This window comes from Arachis hypogaea, chromosome 4 (genome assembly GCF_003086295.3).
Source record: "Arachis hypogaea cultivar Tifrunner chromosome 4, arahy.Tifrunner.gnm2.J5K5, whole genome shotgun sequence".
NCBI lineage: Eukaryota > Viridiplantae > Streptophyta > Magnoliopsida > Fabales > Fabaceae > Arachis > Arachis hypogaea.
In genome coordinates, this window is record NC_092039.1 from 123,422,935 (window position 1) to 123,449,846 (window position 26,912).

A 26,912-nucleotide genomic window follows, 5' to 3' on the forward strand; every position below is an offset into this window, starting at 1 on the left:
GTTGACTTTTTTTTAGCTGCACCTGTTCAAAATTAAGAATAAATTGATTTAAAAAATTTAAAAATTTAAAATTTTTCAATTTTTTATTTTTTGGATATTGTTAGAATTTTTTATTTTTTTAATATTAGAAAAAAAATTTAGTTTGAAAATTAAAAAAATAATAAATTTATAGATCTGTTGTTTACTAGATATTGGTGGACTTTATTTTATTTTTCTAATTTAAATAAAAAAATTTAATCAAATAATTTAAAAATTCAAAAATAAGAAATTTAGTTTTTTAAAATTTTTAATTTTTTTATTCACCGGATACTGCTACACCCGGACAATTGATTTTTTTAGCTGCACTTGTTCACAAATTAAGAATAAATTAGTTTAAAAATTTTAAAATTTTCAATTTTTTATTTTTTGTATATTGTTAGAATTTTTTATTTTTTAATATCAGAAAAAAATTACTTTTTTTTAGTTTAAAAATAAAAAAAAATAAATTTACAGATCCGTTGTTTACTAGATATTGGTGGACTTTATTTTATTTTTTAATTTAAATAAAAAAATTTGATCATATAATTTAAGAATAAAAAATAAAAAATTTTGATTTTTAAAAAATTTGATCATATAATTTATACTTTGCATGTAAATCATAGGAACTTATAAGGAGTTTTTGTTCAAGTCTTCCTTTTCATAAACCGTGAGAAGCAACCACGGTTTATGCCTTAGCTTTTTCCTTCATAATCCGTGGTAGGTAGCCACGGATTATGCCCAACCTTTTCCAACCATAAAATCTTGTAGCCTCCAACGGTTTACGTACAAATTAGAAACCGTGATTAGCTCCCACGGTTTACATAAAATTAAAATTATACATGTACGTAAGAAATTTTTTTTGTGTATTTAGATAAACAATTCACAGAATTTATTTAATTAGGTATATTACCCAAAATAAGATGAATATATTAGTTGTTTCACACGCAAAATCTCATATGAATGCATATGATGAACTGGCTAAAATATGATAATCAAATTAAACCTCACTTTGTTGATGTCATTAAGATTAGTTAAGCCAGGCCACTAATATTTGATGGATATGGATAGTGTATGCAACTATTATACCTTTTAAAAAAGGGCCTTGTTCTTGCAATTGCACTACCAAGTAATTTCTTGGTTATTACTTATTAGTGTGTGTGGTGTGCATGAAATCATGGAAGTTACCAAAACTTCACCGATTTACAATTTCCTTGAAAGTTCAGTATGCACTAATTTCACTTTCCCACATAAAACGGTTCAATTACAAACGTTGGGGAAACGATGTGGAAATGGACTACTTACAAGTTACAAGTTACAAGGCAAGGCTTTTCTTAAAGGAGGATAATATTATTTATATAAAAATAATATTATAAATTGTTAAATTATTTAATTAAATATATCAAATTATTTAATATTTTATAATATTATTTTTATATATTTTACAAAAGTAGTTACGGTTTATTTTTTATTTTTCTTTTTACCAATACACTATATTTTTTCAAGTAATATATAATATAGATACAGATATAGATTAGTAGGGTCCTCTCAATTTCCGTTGAGCTTCTCCCAAACTTCCTAATAATTAATATATAGAAGTGGACTCAAGGAGAGAAGGAAAATTTTCTATTATTTTTCCTTCCACATGACATTTTTGATAATGGAGAATTAAACCAATGAAAACATGACACTTAACCACACGACAGCAGACATACTCACTTCGTGGAAGCTACAAACATCTGTGTCTGCTATTTCCAAATGGTCTTTTCCAATTTCCATTCACTAATCACATAGCCTGCCAAAGTCATCAACGGAAAATTTACGTACCAAATCAAACCGTAAATAACTACAAATAAATAACGAGTGGAGCGGTGGTGACCCCTTTAGTTGTTGATGGCTATGCCGGAGATGACATGGGGACGGATTTAGTGTGGTTATTATTTTTTCTTTTTAGATTTGTTCTTTTTTAAGAATTGGATGTCTTATGGTGCTCCACTGCTATTGTGTTGAGCAATTTGCTTTCAAAAAAAAAAACTACAAATAAATAAAATAAAAAAGCAGGCCAAGCTAACCTGTACTTTAAGGCGGTATTTGTTGACAAAGATAAGACATTAAAATAGAGATACAAAAATATAAAATTATATTTGACTGAAGAAATATGAATAAAAATAATGTATCTAAAAATATTAAATTAGTATATTTTATATTCATAAAAAAATATAAAAATATTAATAAAAGATATAATTTATTTTTTATTTTTTTATTAATTTTATTAATTTTTTAAAATTATTTTTTTTTATTATTATATTTTTTATCTCAAATCTTTAAAAAAAAAAGAGAATAAATTAAATTTTTATAATTTATTACCGAATAAAATATAAAAACATAAAATTTTGTATTTCTATCTCTTATATCTTATTCTCAGAATTTTATCCTGTCATGTTTTCATAAACAAATACAGTACAAATGACCAAAAATACCGTGAAAATGTTTGCCTATCTTATGATAAAAAATTAAAAATTAATATTTAATTTTAAAAATATAAAAATAAATAATTATTAAATATTTAAAATTTATTATAAAAAATAAATTAAATAAAAATTAAACATTAAATAATAAATATTATAAAATTCACATATATATATATATATGATAAATTACAAAAAATTACGTCAAAAAAATAATTTAAAAACATATTAAAATATTTAATCATAAAGATCTACTCTATTAATAGAAGAAAAAAATAACATGACTCACCTGTTAATGTAAATTTTTTTTGTTACAAAAAATTCTATTTATCGCATAGCTGTTTTTTATTAATGTAAAAAAATTTAGTTTATAAAGATATATTTTTATCATATTTTTAAATAATTTAAAAATATTTTTATTGATAATAGAATTTAAAAATATTTTTATGATTTTTGACAGTTGACTATATATTATGATGGAAAGAAATTTCCTTTGATAATGTCAGAAAATGACTCTTCCTTTTGTTTCATTCCACCAATTTCTTTCCACCCTCTTCCCCTGCACCTTCCTTCTTCCTTCAAAGGCTGCTTCCAATTTTCAATTCTCAAACTTCGTATGATTCTATATATATATAACCAATTCTCTAGCTACCCTTTCAAACCATTCAAAACAAAAATAGTTTTAGCTTCCTCATCTTCTTTCTTAGGCTATAATAACATACAACTTATATTAGCTTTAACATTTTCACAGAATTCTAACAACTCTTCATCATTTGTGTGTATAATTTTCAACTTGAAAACATGGTTTTTGGGCAGATTCTCTACCTTTTTGAGGACAAGACAGATGGCGGCTCAAATTCTCCATTGTTCTTTGGCTTTGAGATTCTATCAGGTTTCTGGTGGTTCCTTCTCTCCCAGCTTCAATTTAGCAGCTCATCTTCATCATCAGAACCTGATGAGATTAGAACACACCATATAGCTGAGTCATCAGATATCAGAGATAATAGTAATGATGAGAAGAATCTTGTTATTAACAAGGATGAGGCCAAAATGGTGATGACAAAACTTGGACTTTTTTCCACTCCAGAAGAGAGTGATGATGATGAGGAAGAACTTGAACAACAGTTTGGTTCTAAGGAATTTTCTAACATGTTTGAGGAACAAGAGCCAAGCCTTGATGAAGTGAAGCAAGCTTTTGATGTGTTTGATGAGAACAAAGATGGATTCATTGATGCCATGGAGTTGCAGAGAGTTTTATGCATCTTGGGATTGAAGGAAGCAAGAAACGTTGAGAACTGTGAGAAGATGATTAGGAAATTTGATGAGAACAAAGATGGTAGAATAGATTTCAATGAATTTGTAAAAATCATGGAACACAGATTTTGTTGCTAATTGCTTTGTTTCTTCTATTGTTTATTATATATAATATAAATATAAAAATCCCTTTGGTATATTCATTCTTTGATATAGTTCTTGCTTCTTTAACATAATCATATATATATATGTATGTATAGGAGTACATAATAAATCACATTAGGTGTAATAGAATTGAACATATTGACATATAAATACATTTCATTTATGATGAATTGATGAAATACTTTATAGGAGATAAGGAAATAAGCGAAGTTTGTAAATCTTAAATACAAAACCAAAGGAATATAAGGACTACATAATTTTTATAAGAATTTAAGCTTATAAAAATTTCTTTGTTTTCCCACCAAAGGAAGTGCTCATCATCATATTTGGGTATGGTGTTAATGAGTTAGAATTTTGGTAAATGTCTAAAGAGATTGCACCCTAGTAGTAGTAGTAGTTGTGTTTGGGGATTTCAATGTTGTTGTAGCCGTAAGCGAGGGAGTAAATTGTCTTTCTAACCACCTCCTATGAGAGCTAGAGCATTTTGATAGGTAGTTTGCCCACCACCTGTTCGATAGAATGTTTCTTTAGTTTCTTCTCATTTTCTTTTGGAGAAAATATAGAGGCCAACTTTTAGTTAGTCAACATTGATCGAAAAAAGTTGGTTACCTAGCATTACTCGAACGGCATATAACATTATTATTATTATTATTGTTATTATTATTATTATTTGTGAATGTCTTTAATGGTTTGATTTCATTGCAGAAGAAGCAAAATAACTGGATATAATGGCTCCACTGATGAATCTGGTAAGGCTGAGAGGGTTTCCAATTTTGCAGCAATTGCATTTAGAGGAACGCATGCTGAGAACCAGCTCAGCCAATTGGTGCATTATTAATGATGGAACCACTTTCCCTACCGTTGTAATGGGCTTGTCTGGGTACTTCTTTATATATTTTCATGGTTTTCTGCTTCACAATGATAATCTGGTTTACTAATATGACAATACCACTTTTTTTTTTACACAATTTATTTGCATTGGATATCCATGTTTGAAGTTGATACCTCATCTATACATTGAAAATGAGTCTAGAAATAGGCAAGGTAATGATTTAATGTGAAATACTTACATAGGAAAGTACCAGAACTTGTTGAGGCTAAGTCCGTGTTGCGAGATCATATACCTGTCATAAGAAGGTTTACTGGGGGAGGAACTGTAATTGTTGATCAAGGAACTATATTTGTTACTCTGATATGCAACAAAGACGATGTTTCGGATGTGCAACCCTTTCCTCGCCCCATCATGTCGTGGAGTGGTCAACTTTACGATGAAGTTTTCAAAGGGTTCGCTGATTTTCATCTTCGTGAGAATGGTATGCATTAAAATGCACACAAAGATTGATAGTTTAGAGTTGTATGAGAAATTTGTTTTATTCCATGTAGGTTCTTTTGATTATTTAGTAATGAGCCTGTTATAAGTATTAGCTGAAGCTGTCATTTTATTTAAGTGGTGATCATTCCTTGCACATATTTCTACTGCACCTTTGATACTAGAGAAAGTATGCAATAAAATAAAGTTGTTATTGTAAGCAAGCAAAGAATGAAGTTCCATGTTAGTGTCTACCTTTGTTTAGCTTCTTCCCATTTTCTCAACAAAAGTTGTGAAGGCATTATTACATTTGGAAGCCCATTTGGAAGCAATTCAACCGACGATTTCATTGACATTTAGTTTGAAGTCTCTGTTTAATTTTCAACATATGAATCATGAGACTTAAAAATGAAGTTATGGTTGGATTCTTATTTCCTCTCTGCTCACAGATTATGTATTTGGTGATCGCAAATTTGGTGGTAATGCTCAATCCATAACCAAACATCGGTGGGTACACCATACATCTTTTTTATGGAATTATGAAGTCAAGAACATGTCTTATCTCAAGTTGCCAGCAAAGGCTCCAAAATATCGATTAGTAAGCTTATAATTGATGCATTTTTCCCCCCAATCTCTTCAATGAGTTTTTTACTTGCTTTTCACTCCCTATCCTTGTTGTGTTGATGCGTTGTAGATATGCTTTTCATGGGATGATAACTTTATAAGGTTGTTGTCACATACATTCCTGCCTTAAAATAGGTTGATGAATAATTTTTGTTCTTGGTTTGCACTTGCTACATATATATCATGAGAATAATTTCAGCAATGACTAATTTTAGGAGAATAAAATTCTAAAATACTTTTAGTTTACACCTTTAGAATTATATATAACTCAAGATATGAATCCAGTTTGTTACCTACATCATTTTCCATTAGTAATAGAAATTAGTTCTTTAATGTATGACTGTAATTATTTTTTTTTAGTAGGAGTACATAAAGTGTAACTACCTAACAAATATTTTTTTAGGTTTTCAGTTTGAAAAATTTTCAAAAATGAAAAAAAAAGCTCACTTTTTCCCTCTCTCAACAAAAAAATAATTACAACTATACATTAAATAACTAATTTCTATTGCTAATGGAGAATGACCTAAGTAACACAGTTCAATGAATGCAGAACTTATTTTCTGCTTTCCTTGTGTCTATGTATAACATGGATGAGAGTTACTGTCTCTAATGTCATCAAACATGTTTTAAGTGGATTTTGCTTCAATTACTTATGAATCTGTGTCCATGCTTGCTTGTTATGATGCAGACTAGAGATCACACAGATTTTGTTTGTAGTATGAAGGAGTATTTGCCAAGATCAGAATTTGTAGAGAGAACTATCAAGGCAATAGGAGCCCAGTTTTCTGTGAAATCCATTAACTTGGAGTCCACGGAAATTCCTTCTTCCTCTGAATTTGTTCATACCACTAGGCTTCTTACAGAGCAGGAACTTCTTGATGCTTGCACAATTCAAACTTGAAAATGAAGTTACAAATTGCTAGTATGGATCTTGCTTTTCCCAAGTCGAGTGATGATAAAATTTGAGTGTTACTTTCTGATATTGTTGTCTATTTATTTTCATTTTTTCTTTTGTCCTTTATTCTATTAGATTTTATTATTATTATTCTGCAAGATTCTATTGAAATATTGATATACATTACTTGCTTTCCTTTATTCTACAACTTTGATTTGGTAGTGTTGATGTTCATAATGGACATACAAAAACCATGGTTGATATACACAAGATGAATTCCAGTGAAAAAGAAAAGAAGAGAGGTGCTTATCTCATATCTTGCTACATAATTTAAATATAATGAATTTTCCAAATTCTCTTGTATGCTGCAGCATTTTACAAGGTTGAAGTCTTCAACAATTTACAATTTTTACATGATATACTTTTCCTTTTCAGCAGGGATTTTATGAATGTAGTGTATATTTTCAACAATATAGGTGATGCTTTTGTTGCCTTTTGGTTTTGTATCTTTTCTGAAATAATAATCCTTCCCTAATTTCATCCTCAGTTTTTGCTTATGCCAATATCCAACATATGTTAACATTTCATAGCCTTGCATGCTTCTTGAGATTTTTGCCAGCATCTTTTACATTTTCTGGGACAGGCATGTTGCATAGTAGGGTCACCCTAGATGATGATATCATGGTTCTCTTTTCTAAATTGGATTGATCAATCTTCCAGATTCTCACCTCCCATACCTGACCATAGAAAAACAACTTATGTCATAAAACATGTTTTCTAAGGTCATTTTTAGTCACAACACAATTTTATATGTTAACAGAGTTTTCCTAAACATTCTTTGAATGTCTCTAAAACTTTTATTCCATATGGAATCAACCAAATCTAATTATTCAGCTAAATTTAATGGTGAAAATGGTTGACATAGCTGATAAGAAATAAACTTTGACTATTATATAATAAGTTGACATAGCTGATAAGAAATAATCTTTGACTATTATATAATAAACTAAATTCAATTGAACGTGATATGCAACATGATCACTTAAGTTTTCTCCAAATAATAATAATTATTAGACTGGACCTAGAAATTCCTACATGCTGATCATTTTCTCCCAAGAGTAGTGGGTTGGTGAACTAATACATTTGTATCAGCATAGATGTAAGTTTTGTAGCTTAAAATATTAACATGAACATGAGAATCTTTGAATTTTGATCAACCTTGTAAGATGCTGCCATTTCTTAAATAACTGGTAGATAACTTTTTGTAACTTCTGTTATGTTTGGGAGTGCTATTTAAAAATAAGAGATATTTCTCTCTCTGTTTTTTCTTTTTCTTTTTAGGTTTTACCCCCTCAGCTAAGAGTCTTTTTAACAGGTGGAGTATGTAGAATATTCTTTGGCCTTTGCTCTCTTAAAATTCTTTTAGAAAACTTTCTTCTTTTTTTTTAACAGACTCATTTGGCTTATTTGATTTGTATTTTTATTTTTTAATATTTTATATTTTTAAAATTTTATTAAAAAAATAAAATAGAAAATAAAAATAAGAGTAACTTTTTTCACACACTCTTGAAAATAAAAATACTAAAAATAACAACCTAAACCAATCATACTCATAGTTTTTCTTGATGTAGTGAATAGTGATACAAACAACAAAATCTGATATTAAAAATACCTTTTATGTTAGATACATCTTATATGGCCAATAATACCTTATACATGTCAATTTATTATTTTAATGCCAATAATAGGCCATGCCTATCTAAGTTAGTACTCCATATGTATTCCACTAGCATTACCATAATTCAGAACTTAATAGGGTAAAACTCATCAAAGGCATCCATTTTAACTTTTTAAGACACTTTCCTTATATAATATTTCATCTATACTTATAGTAATAATAATGACACATGGGAATGAAGTAAGTTAAAGGGGAGACATTAAGCTACTGATTAAGGCTTCTTAATTATGAATGCTTCAGCAGTTGAGAAGTCAAAAATCAACCAAATAAAAAATCTTTAGTTCTTTAATGTTGGCCACTTGCTCACTTAACCTTAGCCTTGTATTTGTATAGTTGTACACTTGTACGTTTCTTCTTTTGATTGATTGAATCTGCTTATCTACTATAAGTACAAAAAGTAGATGGTGATGCCACCATTGTGGCCACATGTTATTGCAAGGAAATGAAGCTGCAGATATAAGATAAGGTTCCACTTTCAGATATACTTAAGTGAATCTGAATCAGATATATACTCTTAAAATATATTTAATAAATACTTAGACAACTATGTTACCATATCAAAAAATTAACCACCAATCACTTAATCATCAATATAAAATATATGTTAAAATATAAAATATACACTAAAAATAAATTAACAACATATATATTATCAAGTGATTTACCTGAATGGTTTTACCAATGACAACAGGGGTGGCTTCAGCAAAGATCAAGTCACCAAGATCAGCACGTTTCAAATGGTTGATACTAAGCTGAATTCCTGCCACTCTTTGATAACCAGAAGCCATGTGAGCTCCTATGCTTGCCAATGCCTCTGCTATCAATGCTGACACTCCTCCATGTAACACCTTGAATGGCTTCACACAATAATTTTCAATGAAGTTTCAGTTTCTTAAATCAGTTACACTTTCAAAAAATATATATATTAAAAGTATGTTAGGCTTAATTACCTGGCAGCACTTAGGGGTAATTTTGAGATGGCCAGAGACCCTTTGTGGTGTTAAGTCTTGAAGCTCAAACCCAATTTCATGAAGGGGCAAATCCACTTCAGCAGTCTTTGATGATGATGATGGTGGTGGTGGTGGTGGTGATTGGTTTTCCATGAACAAAAAACAAAGATGAAAAATGGGTATGTTTTCTCTTGTGCTAACTAAATATCATTCACCTTTTTAAGTTTCAATACAAGCCAATAGCATAACATATATGGAAGGTGAAGGAACAAATTAAGAGGTAGGATTGAGTTTAGAGGGTTTGGTTTAGATTACTTAATAGGATATAAGATGAATAATAATGCAGTTTTAGTAAGGTATTATGGAATTTAGTTTTTGTGGGTAGGTGGGTGGGGGGTGAGTAGGTGAGAGGTTGCTAGTGAGAGTGCAATGGCTGAGGAGTATTATTGAAGTGAGCCTTTTAGCTAGGAGTCAAAAGTCAAAACAAATCCATGTCGTTAATAGAATATTGAGATTTTATTTGAAGCTTAACAATAATGTTTTAATGGTAATACCTGAATTATCTTTATAATTATCTTTTATTTTTTAAATGAAGAAGATATTCTATATTTAAAATACTAGATACATTCCACATTTTATTTTACTTTAAATTAGGAGGATAACAATTAGAATAGTGTTTGAGAAAAAGAAGAATAATTGTATATATTAATTTATATATTTTTAACTAAATAATTACTTTTTAAAATAATTAAATATATAATAATAGAATGATTAATTTTATAATAGATAAATAATTAAATTTATTTACAATTTTATATATATATATATATATCATGATTGTTAAAATATTTCTCTGTAACATAAACGTCGAAACTAATGTTTAATTTTTTTCTATTTTGGTAGATATCTACGGAATTATTGGACTAAGCAATTTTAACTTTTATAAATTAAATTAAAATAATTGATATATATTGATAACTTAAAATGGATAAAATAATTTTTTATATTGTTTAAGTAAATGCTTATATTTATAAAACTTCTGGACTAAATTAGTGAGTAGTCGAGTCAAATATTTTTGGTGATATAATAATATATCACTAACTATCCTAATAATTTGTTGTACATACTAAAATTATTTATTAATTAAATCCATAAAAAGTCTCAAAAAATGCACAAAATCTTGAGAATTTGTAAATTACTATTTAGCTCATTTCATGTGATATTTTGGTCAGCATGTCATAGGATATTTTTCAGAAATAAAATAAAAAAAGTCCATCCGAACACCATTTTTAAACTTTACTTTTTTTTAATATGATTTTTTTGGACAATTTACATAAATAAAATAAATAAAACGAAATTTTTACGCAAATATAACATTGGCAAATTTCAGACGCAACTGCAGCAAACGCAATTGTATGTAATCCGCGATAACCCGTAGTGGATTACATACAATTGCATTTGTTGCATTTGCGTCTGGAAATTTGCCAATGTTGTATTTGCGTAAAGGTTTCGTTCATTCTTTTATTTATGTAAATTGTCCATTTTTTTGTTTAGAGCAAGTTCGTCGCACTCCCGTAAACTCTATAAAAATTATAGAGTTTGCCTACTCCCTTCAAATTTTTTGAATTCTACGTTTTTAATCCATTTTAATCTATTATCATTATCTCGAAATAGTATATAAATCTAAAACAGTATACAGGAGTACACAAAAATACACAAACAATAAACATGGTTTTTTCAAAGATTTTTTTTAATTGTAAATTAAAAAAATAAATCATATTTAACATGACAATCATTATCATTGTCTTCAGAAATATACAGATATACTGAAATAAACCATATTTAAAAAGATTTTTTTTAATTATAAATCGTATTTTATTTTGATAGAGTTCATAGGTATGGCTAATTTACTCTAGACATAAAAAAATTCGTATTTAAAAAATTAAAATTTAAAAATGGTGTTTGAAAGAAAATGAATTTTTTTATTTTATTTTTGAAAAAAATCCGCATGTCATATGCAGTTTTTCTATTTTTGGTCGAACCATGTCATATGCAGCTTAGGTTGAAGAAAAACAATCATATCACTCCCCATTAGTGTTCTTTTTTTTTTTTTTTGGTAGCAAAAAATGCGTAACAAATGAAAAATTTTGGAAGAAGATTTTTCTCATCAATTGTGGAAGAGGATTTTATTCGGATAACAATTTTTTGGGCTTATTATTACAATAATTTATGTTCTTTATATAGGTCCAACTTGAAACCCTGGCCTTATATAGTTAAAGAAAAGCCCAATATTGATAAGATAGCACTTTAATCACGACCCAAAAAGATTCCAAAAAGAGAAAGAAAACCAACGCACGACACTCATGGCACAGTCGTTTTTAAATATATTTAAATATTATTATTTATAGCTAGCATGTTTATCTTTATTTTTAATATGTATTTTTGAAATAGATTAGAAATAATATATATTATTATTTATTAAAATAATAATATTTTAAATATTTTATATAATTAAAAAAATATTAAAAACATTTAAAAGATTAATTTAAATTTTAATATTAATAAAGTATTCAAATATTATTATAATTTATTTAAAATATTTTATATTATATATATTTTATGCCTCATATTTTATAAAAAAATAAATTTCATATGTCTATGTGTTATTGTTTAGTTTATATTATACCGGCTAATTTTTTTTATATATAAAAAAAATATTAGTATTTTTTTAATTGAATTATTTGGTATAATTACATATGACTGGATTTTGTAGGTGAGAAATCAACACATAGAGGACGTGTTGTAATACATGGGGACATACTGGATACGTGGCAGCATCCTAGTCAACATGTGGAACGCGTGTTAGACACGTGGCAACATATTAGCCAACACGTGAGAACATATTAAAACACATAAAAAATGTATTGAATAATTTTTACAATACTATAATACATTTTAAATATCAAAATTTCACCAAAATACCATCTCTATTTCCATATTAAAAATAATTTATAGGATTCTATATTTGTGTTAATATTTGTTCATAATAGAAATGATCTGAGTAAAATTCTATGGTTTACTGTGCAGCTTAGATACTTAAATTAGATATCTTTTTCTTTGACCATTAAGGCATTAACTAATAAAAAATTTATTTACAAAAAACGAGGGAACATAATTCTAATTTTTTGTTCCCACTGAAAATTAGAAGCAATGCATGTGCACCGCGCACGTGATTATTACGTAGATAGAAATATAGGGTTATTATCGAAAGTAGTTGTGGATCTCTACATGAACAGTAACTAAATTGTGTATCTTAAATCTTAATTAGAAACCACAAGGAAGGAGGGTGGATGAAGAGCTGAATCTCACTCTTAATAAATGCCGTAGTTATTATACATGTTCTAGTAACATGAATCTTTTCTAACAAAAATAAGAAATTAAACGTGTTGTGATGAGAAACAGCATGATCATCATATATAGTTAAATAATGCTGCATCTGACTGTTTTTGTTTTTATTCAATAAAATTGAACTTTGTAGTTTGTACATTCTAATGTCATTAGGACTTTATTTTAATTTTTATAAATGATGATATCAGAAAGACAAAAAAAAAATTCAAACTTATTTTATTTAGTTGATTTGACGAATTTTTTTGTCTTTTAAATATTGTTATTTTATAAGGATGTATTGTAATTTCTTTCGTCATATAAAAGTGCAACTTATTAGCATTGGCATAAAATTTGACACATGTTTTGAATAAAAAAAAAACGAAATGAAAAATGTATGCACATTTTAATATTTTTATTTATATATAGAATAACATGGTCTTTAGTAATTCAGCAATTAGTAAATTATTATAATAACTAAATTATTTGGATTTATTTATTAAAAAGAAAATTAAATTCAATAAGAATTTAGTAATAATTCTTTTACATACATTTAATATAATGATAATATAACTCCTATATATGTCATCGTGATGTTATTTGTCTCAAAAATTTAGGTTAATAAGAACAAAAAAATTTAATACGTATCTGATATCATATTATTATATATTTATTTTAAAAGTGTAAACGAATAAAAAAATCACATAAATAATTGTATCTTAAAAATAATAAATAAAAAAACTATTACATCTTCTCTTACTTTTTACACATGGGGGGGTATTCATTATGACATTTCTCATTCATTCTTCAATAACGAAAATACAATTAATTAAGTGCACAATCAACAATAATCCTCTTCTTCTTTTGACATTAATCTTTCTCAATAGAGCAATGTAGCCCTTTTGCAAAGGCATAGCATAAATAAAGCTACCACATCATTTGCAAAAGCCCACCTTGCTATAATACATACAAATATATAATTATTATAATAATTATATATAAAAATCAAACTATTAAGGGCTAAATCTTCTTAATTATCCATTCAGCCAAACAATGACTCACCCTACACTACAATTCAACCTTCGCATATATAGTTCTTCGAACTATAATCCAAGGATACTAATAATTTTTTTAAAATTAAAATATCTGTCAACTTTAGAAATTCGACACATCCATATATATGTTAAATATGGAGATATCGAAATATCAGAAAAAACAGATATTTTAAAATAGAGAAATATTACTGAAAATTATTTTGAAAAATAATATTTTGAATTAATTAATTAAGGGTAACTTATTAATTTAATTGGTTAGTAGTTGAATTGCCTTCCAGTGTAGGTCTGTCCAAAGGACCAATTAGGTGGGGCAACATTATAAGACAAGACCTTGTGTCCATTACTTGTGGTGACTATAAAAGAAAGACTTTGGCCATTGAGGTATGAGTTGCTTTGCCAATTTTGCCCCCAGTTCCTTGACATGGATTGCCATCTTGTTCTTGACCCTTTAATGGCCACACCATGCACATCACCTGCACCTCCAACATTTGTCACTAGCACCAAATTGAAGTATGCGTGTCCATTGATGGTGAACCTTATTCCACCCCTTCTCCTGCACCTTACCCTTTAACACACATCAACATAAAAGAACAAGGGGGAAAAGTTGTCAGCTTCAAGGACAAAATAAATAAAATATCAAAAATATTCTTCGAACACTAAAATTAGTTATTATATATTTATATATAAAGAATTAAACAGGCCTAACTCATCCCAAAATTTAGCTCAAGAGAGAAGAATTACCTTGCACTTATAAAGACTATCAGGCTTTTAAATTTAGACAATGTGAGACTTAATAGGATATTTTACCCTAAGACCAAAATATAAAAGCAAATATAATAAATTAAAGATGTATATGAAGTTATTACCTTCTATAAACTACAGGCACAATTCCAGCTTTGTATTGTGCAATGTGCTGGAAAATAGGTTGTGAGAGATCAAAATGGTGATTTGGAGGGTCACACCATCCACCAGGAGGACAGAAATTAGTGGCAGTTACTACAATGGAGCCTGGAAGACACCATTGTGGGTCATTCACACACTTTATTTCATAGCATGCTCCACATGTTAATCCATTGTTGAATAGTGCTGTGCTTAGTGCTGCTGTGTTTGTCCCATATCCACTGCTATACAGGTTTCCATATCCACAAGCACCCCCTGAATTTACAAATAATTATAATAATAATCTTACTACCGACAAATTAAAATGTCTTAATTTTGATGCATTGTCAATGTAACTTTTTTTTTGTCTATATAATTTGTGTAGTTATGATATATACATACCCATTGTTCCAGAAGCATCACTTCCACCATAGAAAGTGGCATGAGCATTGATCCAATTTCCATATCCAATGACATGTTGTGAGACCACAGAAAAATATGCCACCACAAGAAAGATTCCAAGAAGAGCCATGTTTATTGTTACTTTATTTTCCTCCTGCATATATATGAAAATGCAGCATTATTATTATTAATATTATTGGAGAGAGTATAGTATGGCAAGAAGTAACAAAGTTAGCAATGTCTATAATATTATTGAAAGAAAGAAAGAAAGAAAGAAAGAAAAAAGAAAGAGGGGTGGATACCTTAGAAAAGAGTTGTTTGAGGAAATGGGAAAGGGAGGGGATTGGTGAGGGAATAAATAGAGCTCAGTCAACATCCAAAAACTGACACAATTTGTGGGAGTTGGGACCATGCAAATGCTCAAAAACTCTTCCATAGGAAAAAAAAAACACCTTTATTTTATTTTATTTTATTTTTTAAATATTTATACTTATTATATATATACATGTACATAAATTTATTAACAATACAACCATACAATAGTTCATTTTAATAATAGGAAATATATAAAAACATACATTTTAATATCTATTTTTTAAAAAACAGTATAATAACACAAGAGAAGTATTAGAGAGTTAGTAAATTTTGTAATTTATAATTATTAATTAATTATCATTAATATTTTTAATGATATAAAATTATATATAATAATATAAAATTATTCAATTTTTTTTATTAATTAAGTACTGCCTAAATTTTAATAAAATAGTTCAAATGGGATTGCATTCACACTACTATGAGGCTTTGGGATACCATTGTTCTAGTTCACATACTAGCAAGATAAGTTTGTCTGCCAGAAATAATTAAAAATAAAAAAGACAAAATTATGTTGCAGTAAAATTCGTCTCCTATATCTGTAGGGGCCTGGGGGGAAAATCATCTTTCTCAAAGTCCTCTATCTCTTAGGCTTGATGAATAGAGTTTTTCAGAATCTTTCTTTTGGAGATTGACAAATACATTGTTTGGGAAGATTATTAATGGGATTATATCATTATACTCTCAACTTTTTTTATTTATTCAACGTGTGTAATATATAATAATAAAATTAATCTAAGCGATAAACACTATATATTTATATTTATATTCTATTAACAAATAATTTTGCATTCAAAATTTAGGGATAGTAATATATATTATACAAAGAAAAAATATTTTAGAAAAAAAATAATAATTGTGCACCAAATTAAACATCCTTATAGGGTACAGTGGATATTAGATATAATAAGTACGGAGAATTAACTTTTAATTAGTTAATGTTTTGTTATAAAATTATTTTTTAATTCTTATTTTTTTTAAATTAAAAATTTAATATTTAAAATTTAGAATTTAAAATTAAAAATCTAAAACTTGGAATTTAAAAAATTGATATTAGCCGAAAAAATTGACTCCTCGATTAAAAAGAATTTACTTATTTTGCATTTTTCAACCAAAAATGTATCAACCAAAAATTAGGGGTAAAGGCTAATGAATTATATTTTAAATGACATAGTCTTTCTATACTCACTTAAGAAGTCGCGGATTCGAGTCTCCTGTATTTTAAAAAAAAAAAGAATTGGGGGTAAAGTAAAGATTTGAATACAACCAATTATTAATTGGATTAAAAACAAAGAAAACGTTCTTGTGACTTGTATGTAAGTGAGTGCATGGCAAAATGATCATTATACATGCATTGGATGCGATCAAAGCCGTTTTTCAGCTATAAATTGCAATATGACAAAGTAACACACACAATCAATATCTTTCGTATTGTTTCTCCTCTTCTTGGTAACAAAGACAAACATATGGAATCTAAATAGCTTAAATTATTTCTATGTTCTTCGTTCCATCAATCATTTTATTTTTAACGTTAAACAAACTAAGTTGCATTCCATGCACGCAGTAAATAACTTATGCAAGTACAAGGGACACCAATCACACCATACAAATTATTCTTACTAGTTAAATGGTTCATATGCTCCAATCATATATAGTACATAGATTTTTTTGTTATGTACATGGATACAAAATATTGTACCTCTCATGAGACAATTAACCACTGTGCAATGGCCTCATTGAACAGTGTTAGTTAGATAAGAAATATGCAAAGGCATATATGCATGTTTGGCTGGCAAGCATGCATGGTAGCATAGTCATTAAATACAAACATGTGAAATCTTTTCATATCTGCAGACACAAAGTACTAACTAAGTTAATATGTTCTCATGCCAAGACCACATAATAAACATGATATGCCCAACAATTTTTAGTTGTTATTTGTAAGCATTATTATTAATAGTAGCTATACCTATACTATAGTGCTGTAGCTGATTAGCTATTATTGTCAATATATAATTTTATCATGCATTCTCCCAAAATTCTTTGTTAACAAACAATTAGAATGATTAACTAACTAACTAATTGCATTTAATTTGCCCCATCTTTATTAATTGCTACATATTTTCTTATTAAATTTCATTATTCATCACCTCTTCTCTTAAAATTATGTTTATGAAAGATATAAAGGAGATTAGTGTCACATATTACAAAATAAAAAAGTATTGAGTGTAGTAATATTTTGGGTTAAATTGCAAGTATCTCTTTATTAAAGAGATAATTATATTATAATTCAAGCATTAGCTAGAGATATTTTCAAGGAGCATGATGTATATGTCTTTCTAAATCTTGATTTTTTTTATATTCTAAATTCAAACTTAAAACTTGCTTTTATAATGTTAAATCTAGGAGACGCTACATTAGATATAATGATATATAACTAAAAAAAATATTTATGTTCGTTTGGTTTGCGTTTTTATTTTTAGTATTTTTTTTATAAAATTTTAAAAACAAAAAATACTAAAACTAAAAATAGAAAACAAAATCATAAATTAAAGGCACCTTTAACTTTGAGATTGAGCATTGTGGTTAATTAGTTTTAATTTCGTCGGCAGAGGGCAATAGAGGTTCTAAAGTTTTGGTGTGGGGTCAAAATCCAATGAAAAAATGTAGCTGCTTTTGCACATGGGAGGACAAAGGAAATTAGCCCTACCACACATGAGAGGCACCACTTTACAAACAAGATATTTTTTATGTTTTTAAGTTCAATTTTTCCAACACATGGTGTACCATTATTAATTGCCATTAATAACCCTTCAAACTTTGACAAGTAAACCGAGTGAAAAACAGGAAATTCCAAAATAATACATTTCAAAAGTTAACTAAGCTTATTTATTAGTTTGTGAAAATATTCTCAATATGTTCAGTTTTAAGCTTTTTTTTTAAGTGAAAACAAAAAGTGAAAATGTATTATTTTTAATAGAAAAATAAAAAACAAAAATGTTTGCACAAATCAAGCCTGCCTACTTAGCCAAAATATGTAATTAACAGTAATCTTTTATAGAAATTGTTTGGTAGCTAGTTAGATGAAATTCACATTTTATTTTTTTTCATCCAAAATGTCACTACTTGTATTATATCATTTTACGTATAAACTTAGAGTGTGTTGGGATGGGATATTTAAAAGAGAAAAAGAAAATACATTTTCTAAAAGAATTTAAAATTTTTAAAGACACACTATTGTGTTTTAATATTTAATTAAAAGCATTTTCAAATTTCAAGAAATTTTAAAAATAATTTTAATCCCTAAAAATAAGGAATTTCAGTTTTACATATAAAGAAGGAATTTAAATTTCTCTCTGTCTTTCTCTGTTTCACTTCAAAATACATTTATATACATTATGTTAATTATCATTATTTAAAAAAATGATAAAATTGACTATATATTTTATTAATCAAAGCAATCTAGTTAATTTTCCAAACAAATATTTTAAAAAGCTCACTACTGTAATTATTTGAAACAAAAAAATTAAAATTAAAGAAAATTCACTCACATCATTTCAATGTCTTTAGATTTAAAAATGACTAATACTATATAACTAACAAAATTTATCTTTTCTATTAGTCAATACTTAACTAATTCTATATACTAATAAAAATTAAATTCTAAATCTTAATTTTAAAATTTTAAATTTTAATAATATAAAAATAAAATATTAGTCCAAAATATTGACTAATATTAATAGAAAGTATTGATCCTAAGTCCTAACATTTATCTTATAAAATTTTCTGAAATTTAATCATTAGATTTGGTAATAATTCCTTGTTGCCAATCAAGCAATTAAAAATATAAAAGACAAATGTAAGCAATTAGCAGGCCAAGAAACAACATCAATTATATTACATCTTTTCGGTTTATTTCACTTTCATCTTTCAAATCAAATAAGGTTGTTAAGGAACAAGATATTTAGATGCAAATATAGAACAACTTATTAATTAGTTCACATGCATAACATATTATATATTGCATTTCAGAACATAATCTTGACTTAATGACTCTTGTCCCCTTATATTAACACTAATAACACTGTCCAATAACCTCCCCTATATGATGGAAATTATTCTAAGAGTACACATTAATTTCAATTTATATAAAATTTGTTAACAAATTAAATGGTAAGGGATTTTATTTATTTAATGGAATAGAACAGCCATGCATGCATGTATCCATTAATGAAACATTGGTTGCCAGAGAGCGATGAAATGTAACAAATCTTTTCGGAACAGATTAGGTGGGGCTACTGTCTCTGTTTTATAAGGTCCTTGATGTGTGACAACTTCTGTGAAGTATCAAAATATTATAGTTGTGAAATTAATATATAGAGCATGCTAATATGCTATGCATACATGACATAATAATAATAATAATAATAATAATAATAATAATAATAATAATAATAATAATAATAATAATAATAATAATAATAATAATGTAACAGCTCAAAATATATATAAAAAGACTTACGTGCGTAGATTCAAAGAAGCGTGTGCATTAAGTGCATAAAGAACAAGTGAACAACACAAAAACAAAAAAAGTGTTCCCACTTCCAACCACCCCAATTTGACGAAGACAATAACTTAATTAATGCACACGATTTAATTAATTGAAATTTTTTTAATGTATAAACAAAATACACTTTTTTTTATAGACAACAAAATATATACATATTAAGTCACTACAAGAAAATAGAATTATTTTGACATTTTATTTTTTAATACCATAATTAAATGTCAAAATTAATATATATTTTTGACAAATATCACAAATGTCAAATTTTTTATATTTTTTTGACGATAAATTTGACCGTAGAAAATTATTCCTCAATTTTGACACTCATTTGTTTTCAATTTACTATACTATTTTTTTTCTTTGGGCTCTGTTAATTTTGACATCACACTGCTCTCAGTTTAGGATTATACTACTCATTCTTTATCTTCAAAATCTCAATTTATTCTTTAGTTTCAAGATCACATCTCATTCTTTGTTAAAATTTTTTGTCGAGAATATTTTATAGTTAATAAGTGTCAAAATAAATAGTATTTTTGACAATTAATAAGTATCACAGAAAATATGTTCTCAAAATTTTCTAATAAATTATTTTTGACAGCCAATATTTATCAAAATAAGATTTAAATTTTTTTCACAATCGCTTATATGTTAAAAATATTATTTTTGACAAAACTTTTATTAACATATTTTCATAATTAAAATATTGACAAATTTTAATTTTTTTTACACATTATAACCCTAAAAAATAATCTATATTGTTGTAATGAGTATATGTAATTTTATCAAATTTATATACATAAGGTTGATGACCAAATAAATTTTTAATCGAGAAATACCTCTAACTAACCGCGTGTTTTCCCCCCTTTTTTTTCCTTAATGATGCGTTACCTTTTTTATGTTTTCTCCTTCTTTTAGGTTGTCATTTTTCTGTTCTCTTTTTCTCTTTTTTTTGTGTGTGTTTTTTATTTATTTTTAAAATTTTATTAGAAAGGAAGAAAAATAAAAACGTCACAGTGCAACTAGATATACATAATCATTTATCCTTTAAGATAATAATTATTTTTGGACATTATGTTTCAAATTTTCTCTCATATATTTTGAATTCAAAATCATATCACTTTGTTGATGTGATTATTAGGTAATGTTTATACGTGGATAAGTTTGCATGAATTTTATTTAAATGTGTTCAAATATATTATAATGTTATTTTGGATGTGTAGTAATATAGGTTTGATGATAGAAAATATAACTATGAATTTTGTATGAATTTTGAATATGTTCAAAAAGTATTTTATATACTACCATATTATTTTAGAGCGTTATTAAGGTTTAATGTATTATATTTATATCGAATTTTAATTGCTAGGTAATGATTATTTTTTGAATAAATTGAGCTAAGTTTCAGATGTGTTCATAAGTATTTTATGTGCTATTATATTATTTTAAATGTGTCATTATGGTTTAATAGTGTTCTTAATTTTTTTATATCATTTTCTATAAATAAAGGCAACATTTTTTTATAGGCCTAAATAATACATAGTGTGCTAAATTTTTTACATTATGTTAAAAAAATATAACTAAAGGTTTGAATAAATTTTGGATGTGTACATAATATTTTGTGTACTATTATATTATTTTAGATATATTATAAATGTATAACGCATTTTTTAGCATGAACATTAAATAAAATTTTAGACATATCTAGTTTAAAAATATTATTTTAAATCTAGATAAATTAGAAATAGTCAAGTAATACGAGAAGAAAATATTTATAATTTATATTTGGAATAATACAAAAAAATATAATTGAAAATAAAATAATAAAAAAACTATAAAATGGACGAAAAAGAGAGAAAAAGTGAGGAAAAGTAGTGTTCAGATACATGCACATTGGAAACAAAATAATAAGCACACAAGAGGTGATATTGTTCAGGGTCAAGAAAAAATACCAATAGTGTATGTAATGTTTTTATATCAAAGAAAAAATTATGGAAGAAATTCCAATAATTTAAACTAATTTAAACAAATGACGTATAAGAAAGGTGCACCAAGCAAAGCAAAAATGACGTACCGACTATTGAAAAAAAAAACATTGAAGGATTGGAATAATTTTAGAGGATAGGTTTAGTGTATTTAAATAATGAGTAATTTAAAATAGTTTAAAATAACAAAATTTTAGAATTAAACTAAATCTAATTTGAAATTATGTTCCTATAAAATAGAAAATTAGTTTTTTAAAAAACTAATTAATTAAATAAAAGGCTAAATTAAATGAGGGATAAAAGTTAAAGGATAAATAATATTTTTCTAAAAAAAATTGAAGCATTAATTTTTTGTATTTTTTTATTATTATTTAATCAGTATAAATATTAGATTATTTTTAATAAATAAATTTTATTAATTTATGTATATAAATTTTAAAAAATATAAATATAAATTGTATTAATTTATATATATATATATATAATTTTGATAAATATATATAGATTATATATTTTTTATATACAAAATTTTTATAATTATAGATATAATTATATAAATTATTACTGATGAAATACGGATAAAAAATACTAATAAGAGAAAATTTTACTCCTCTCTCCTGCGAGATGCTAAAATAACACTTCTCTCTCCTCTGTTTATAAAGTGTACATTTCTCTCCCTTATAATTTTTAAAAAACTTTCTCTTTAATTCATTTTAAATTTTTTGTGTTAACTAATGTTAACTTTATCCATTTTTTTAAAAAAAATATTTTTTACAAAAATACTCTTTAGCAAAAATTTTATTTTTTTGTCATTAAACTTTGCTTATCAAAATATCTTTTAATAATTTATTTTTTTATTGATTAAATTGTATTTTTAACTAAATATTTTTAAAAAATTTAATAATTATTTTTTTTCTAAGATACCTTCAATAATTTTTTAATGATTAAATTATGATTTTACTAAAATTTTTGTTAATATTTTTTTTATATTTTATTATTAATTTTTTGATATCAATATATATTATTTTAATATTAAAAAAATCTTAGTAAGATTATTTTTTAATATTAATATTAATATATATTAATTATTATACATATTAATAATGGTAAAAATTTTTTATTTAATGTTAAAATAATTTACATTGATATCAAAAAATTAATAATAAAATATAAAAAAATGTTAACAAAAATTTTGATAAAATTATAATTTAATAATTAAAAAATTATGAAAAGATATTTTAAAAAAATTAATTATTAATTTTTTTAAAAATATTTTAGTAAAAATATAATTTAATGAATAAAAAAATAATTTATTAAAAAATATTTTTATAAGCAAAATTTAATGATAAAAAAATAAAATTTTTGTTAAAGAATATTTTTATAAAAAATAATTTTTTTAAAAAAAATAGATAAAATTAATATTAATTAACACAAAAAATTTAAAATAAATTAAAGATGTAGCATTTTTCTTTTTCTAGTTCATTTGGATCCATGGTAAGGTTATTGCATGGTCCAACTCTAATCACAAGGGCCATCACCTAATGCCTAAAGGCTATGCAAAAACTACACATACCCTATTGTAAGAGAAGTTCGTGAAGGATATCATAATGAGGCTTTTGCCTTATTGACGACTTCATTGGCATTACTTTTGCCTTATGCATGCTTCTATATTAATTGATTAATTAAATGGTTTGAACTGAGAATGCAAATAAGTTACGTACAGTTACGATGACTCACATCAATAGTTCGGTTTAGCATTTAAGGATTTACCAAGATATAAGCAAGAAAGTCAAAGTTCATTTTCAGTTGGATTAAAATAAAATTTTATATGAAAAAACTTTATCGAATGTATCTATTTTTTTTAAATTAAAAATGAGGTTTGAATTCGAAATTTTTAAATAAAAAAATTATATTATTTAAATTATAGTTTGTTAATATTAAATGTATCTGATTTATTGTGAGAATATTTGACAATAACATTAAATTAGGAAATTTTTAATAATTTATAGTCAGATTTCAATATTCCACTAATTATGAAATCAAATGTGCGATAATTTGGAGCGAATATTATATTGTTGGATTTTTCATGAGAAAAATCATCCATAGTAAATAAAACTAAAAAAATAAAAATTGCAACATTTTACTTTTTAATATTTGTGTTACTGTCAATTTTTTTTAATAAATCTGACGATAAAGTACTCCTAAATTAAATTCTTAACGTTTTTTCTTTTTCATTTTGCAAAATTCCATTTTTCTGAACTCTCACCTAAGCACCTCCACTCACCTCACCTTTTTCTGTGTTACTCCAACCCTATCTATCTCTACCATTGTTTGACATTCGCCGCTCTGTGACTTTTGGTTCGTCACCACCACAAGCTTGATGTTTTGCTCCTTCGGCCTATTCCATTGGTGGTCCTCCTATTACTAGAATATTTCATATTATTGACGAATTCTTGCTATAAAAAAATTCAACTCTAATTAGTGACGAATTTAATAGAAATAGTGACGGAATAAGTGGAGGAATGAAATATTCCCAAAGTTTTTTAAAATAATATTGAACTTGTTTAAATTTAGTACTTTTTGTTAAGAGTTAACTTCACAATGATATATTTATAAGACAAACGCGATATTTTTCCTTTTTGATTATCTGTTTGTTGAAATAGTAGAATAATAAGAGACACCTAATATAATAGTTAAGATTGCATGATTAACTGAATGCTTATTTTAAATTATTATTGAAAATACTTACTTTGTGAAAAATAAAACTATTGCTTAATAGAAATCTCTAATTTAAGAGAAAATTATGCCGAAATTTCATAAATAATTTTTAACGTTATGATGCTATTGATGTCTAGATTGTTAACATTTTATGGTGTCATGATTCATATTAATCATTTGCGGATGTATGATCTGCTACACAATCAAAAGAAAAATTAAATATAAGTATTTTATGATGTGAAATGCTTTTGTTGTTACTTGAGATGCTGTATTGTGTAAAGACCGTTAGAATGCATTAGTTAGGTACTTAGAGTAAGTGTGTAGTTAGTTAGATGTTAGAAATGACTAAAAAGTTTTGACTCCCGTATGTAACTGGTAATTTAGAAGATTGATAAATTAAGTAGTTTAGTAAAATAGATGTTATAAATAGGATATTATTTATTTTTGTAATTAGTAAAAATGTTCATTTTGAGATGTTTAATTTCATAGTGCAGATTCTCTTTTTCAAATTCTAACTTTTTCTCTCTATTCTCTTTTCTTCTAACCCTTTTTACCTTTTTAAATCACATTCCTCTTCTACATCCCTCTTCTCTTCTCTTCACACCTGAACTCATATGATAGAGATGATGAGGGAGCTTTACCTTCAACCATAGCTCTTCATCATGGTGCAGTGAGCATGGAAGGAAGATAACGACTCTAATTATGAGATTAGATGTGAAAGGTTTAAGCATATCAGAAAAGTGAGTATGAAAGGAAGGTAACGACTCCAATTATGAGATTAAATGTAAAAGGTTTAAGCATCTCAGGAACAGCGATAGAAGCATTACAAGATCTGCACGATGAATCCAGAATAATCATCACCAACAACGGCGAACCCAATAGGTAATCTTAACATTCAAACAATTGCAAACTTGGTGAATCAAGTGAATTAGCTGCAATCCATCACCAATCGCTCAAATATGCGTCCGATTTCAGATCCGGTGAGTCCGTATTATTTACATCCTGGAGAAAGTCTAGGAACTCCATTAATTTCTGTAGTATTTGAACTTAATAACTATCATGCTTGGAAAACTGCAATGTCTAGAGCTCTTATGTCCAAAAATAAATGGAAATTCGTTGATAGTTCTATCAAAAAAATCAGTAAAGGAAGATCCATTGTTTAGAGCATAGAAAAGATCCAACATGTATGTGGTGTCATGGTTAAATTTGTCACTAAGTTCCGATATTGCTCAAAGTATCATGTGGATTGGTGTGGCTAAAGATTTATGGACAGATCTGAAATATAGGCATTACTAAGGATATATTTTTCGAATTGCCGAATTACAAGAAGAGCTATTTTCAACAAAGCAAGGAGATCTCAACATCACAACTTATTACACGAAATTGAAGGAAATTCGGGAAGAACTAGACCATTTTGATCCAATACCAGCTTGCAAGAGATGTAGTAAAATCTATGATTGTGGTTTAGATGTTATTCAAACAAAAAAGGAAGAGACTTTGTGGTAAGGCTTTTAAGAGGATTGAATGATCAATTCGTTGTGGTATGGTCTCAAGTGATGCTTATGAAACCCCTTCCAAGACTGGATGCGGCTTTCTCAATGCTGCTTCAACAAGAAAGGCAGAATAAAAAATTTTTTATTGCAAGACCCTAGCCACCACTTATAATCCAAGATTTGATACACAAGAATTTCAACAACAAGGATTTCAACAAGAAAGAAGAGGAAGAACCTTTAGAGGTCGAGAAGGAAGGAATGGTGGCAAAGGGAGCAAAAGCTACAAGCAGTGCACCTTTTGTGGTAGAAGTGGTCACATAGAATATGTTTGTTATAAAAAACATGGTCTGCCGCCTCATCTGAGGAGCTGTAGCAAAAATGGCATGATAAATAGTGTTATAGCTGATGAAAAAGTTGAAATCAGCCACTTCTCTCCCTCCACTTTTACTCAGGTACCAAATAATGGTTCTGAATTTTCATTCTCTACAGATAAAAAATTGGCATTGCTGACTCTTTTGGAAAGGGAGAATGCACAACATCCAAATCATAGTAACACAAACCAAACTGTAACACTCCTATCTAATCAAGGTATAACATATATTATGTCTCTTTCAACTTTGAGTTCAAGTTCCTGAGTCA

At 26.7% G+C, this 26,912-nt stretch overlaps 4 protein-coding genes across 8 annotated transcripts; 2 read left to right on the plus strand and 2 right to left on the minus strand.

Moving 5' to 3' along the window:
* Positions 1-2,981: 2,981 nt before the first annotated feature.
* Positions 2,982-3,934, plus strand: LOC112797803 (probable calcium-binding protein CML46). The gene has a single exon (XM_025840897.3). It carries the CDS (start codon positions 3,285-3,287, stop codon positions 3,873-3,875), a length of 591 nt encoding a protein of 196 aa, XP_025696682.1. The 5' UTR covers positions 2,982-3,284; the 3' UTR covers positions 3,876-3,934.
* Positions 3,935-4,008: 74 nt separating this feature from the next.
* On the plus strand, positions 4,009-7,083 carry LOC112797802 (uncharacterized). Of its 4 annotated transcripts, none has more exons than XM_025840894.3 (5): positions 4,009-4,232; positions 4,608-4,782; positions 4,977-5,215; positions 5,661-5,809; positions 6,524-7,083. In XM_025840894.3, exons 2-5 carry the CDS (start codon positions 4,631-4,633, stop codon positions 6,734-6,736), a joined length of 753 nt encoding a protein of 250 aa, XP_025696679.1. In that variant the 5' UTR covers positions 4,009-4,232; positions 4,608-4,630; the 3' UTR covers positions 6,737-7,083. The 4 variants fall into 4 exon arrangements, 3 of the variants coding, with proteins under 3 accessions (XP_025696679.1, XP_025696678.1, XP_025696680.1); XM_025840893.2 differs by having other exon boundaries at positions 4,028-4,393; XR_011881506.1 differs by having other exon boundaries at positions 4,176-4,393; positions 5,661-5,937; positions 6,524-6,851.
* LOC112797804 (1,4-dihydroxy-2-naphthoyl-CoA thioesterase 1) lies at positions 7,037-9,998 on the minus strand. Of its 2 annotated transcripts, XR_011881507.1 has the most exons (4): positions 9,419-9,917; positions 9,134-9,325; positions 8,781-8,916; positions 7,037-7,467 (listed from the first exon to the last, which is right to left on the minus strand). XR_011881507.1 is itself a non-coding variant. In XM_025840898.3 (3 exons), exons 1-3 carry the CDS (start codon positions 9,569-9,571, stop codon positions 7,315-7,317), a joined length of 498 nt encoding a protein of 165 aa, XP_025696683.1. In that variant the 5' UTR covers positions 9,572-9,998; the 3' UTR covers positions 7,037-7,314. The 2 variants fall into 2 exon arrangements, 1 of the variants encoding a protein (XP_025696683.1); XM_025840898.3 differs by lacking the exon at positions 8,781-8,916 and having other exon boundaries at positions 9,419-9,998.
* Positions 9,999-13,582: 3,584 nt separating this feature from the next.
* Positions 13,583-15,604, minus strand: LOC112797805 (expansin-A15). The gene is made up of 4 exons (XM_025840900.3): positions 15,441-15,604; positions 15,139-15,292; positions 14,724-15,012; positions 13,583-14,422 (listed from the first exon to the last, which is right to left on the minus strand). Exons 2-4 carry the CDS (start codon positions 15,266-15,268, stop codon positions 14,113-14,115), a joined length of 729 nt encoding a protein of 242 aa, XP_025696685.1. The 5' UTR covers positions 15,269-15,292; positions 15,441-15,604; the 3' UTR covers positions 13,583-14,112.
* Between the last annotated feature and the right edge of the window lie 11,308 nt (positions 15,605-26,912).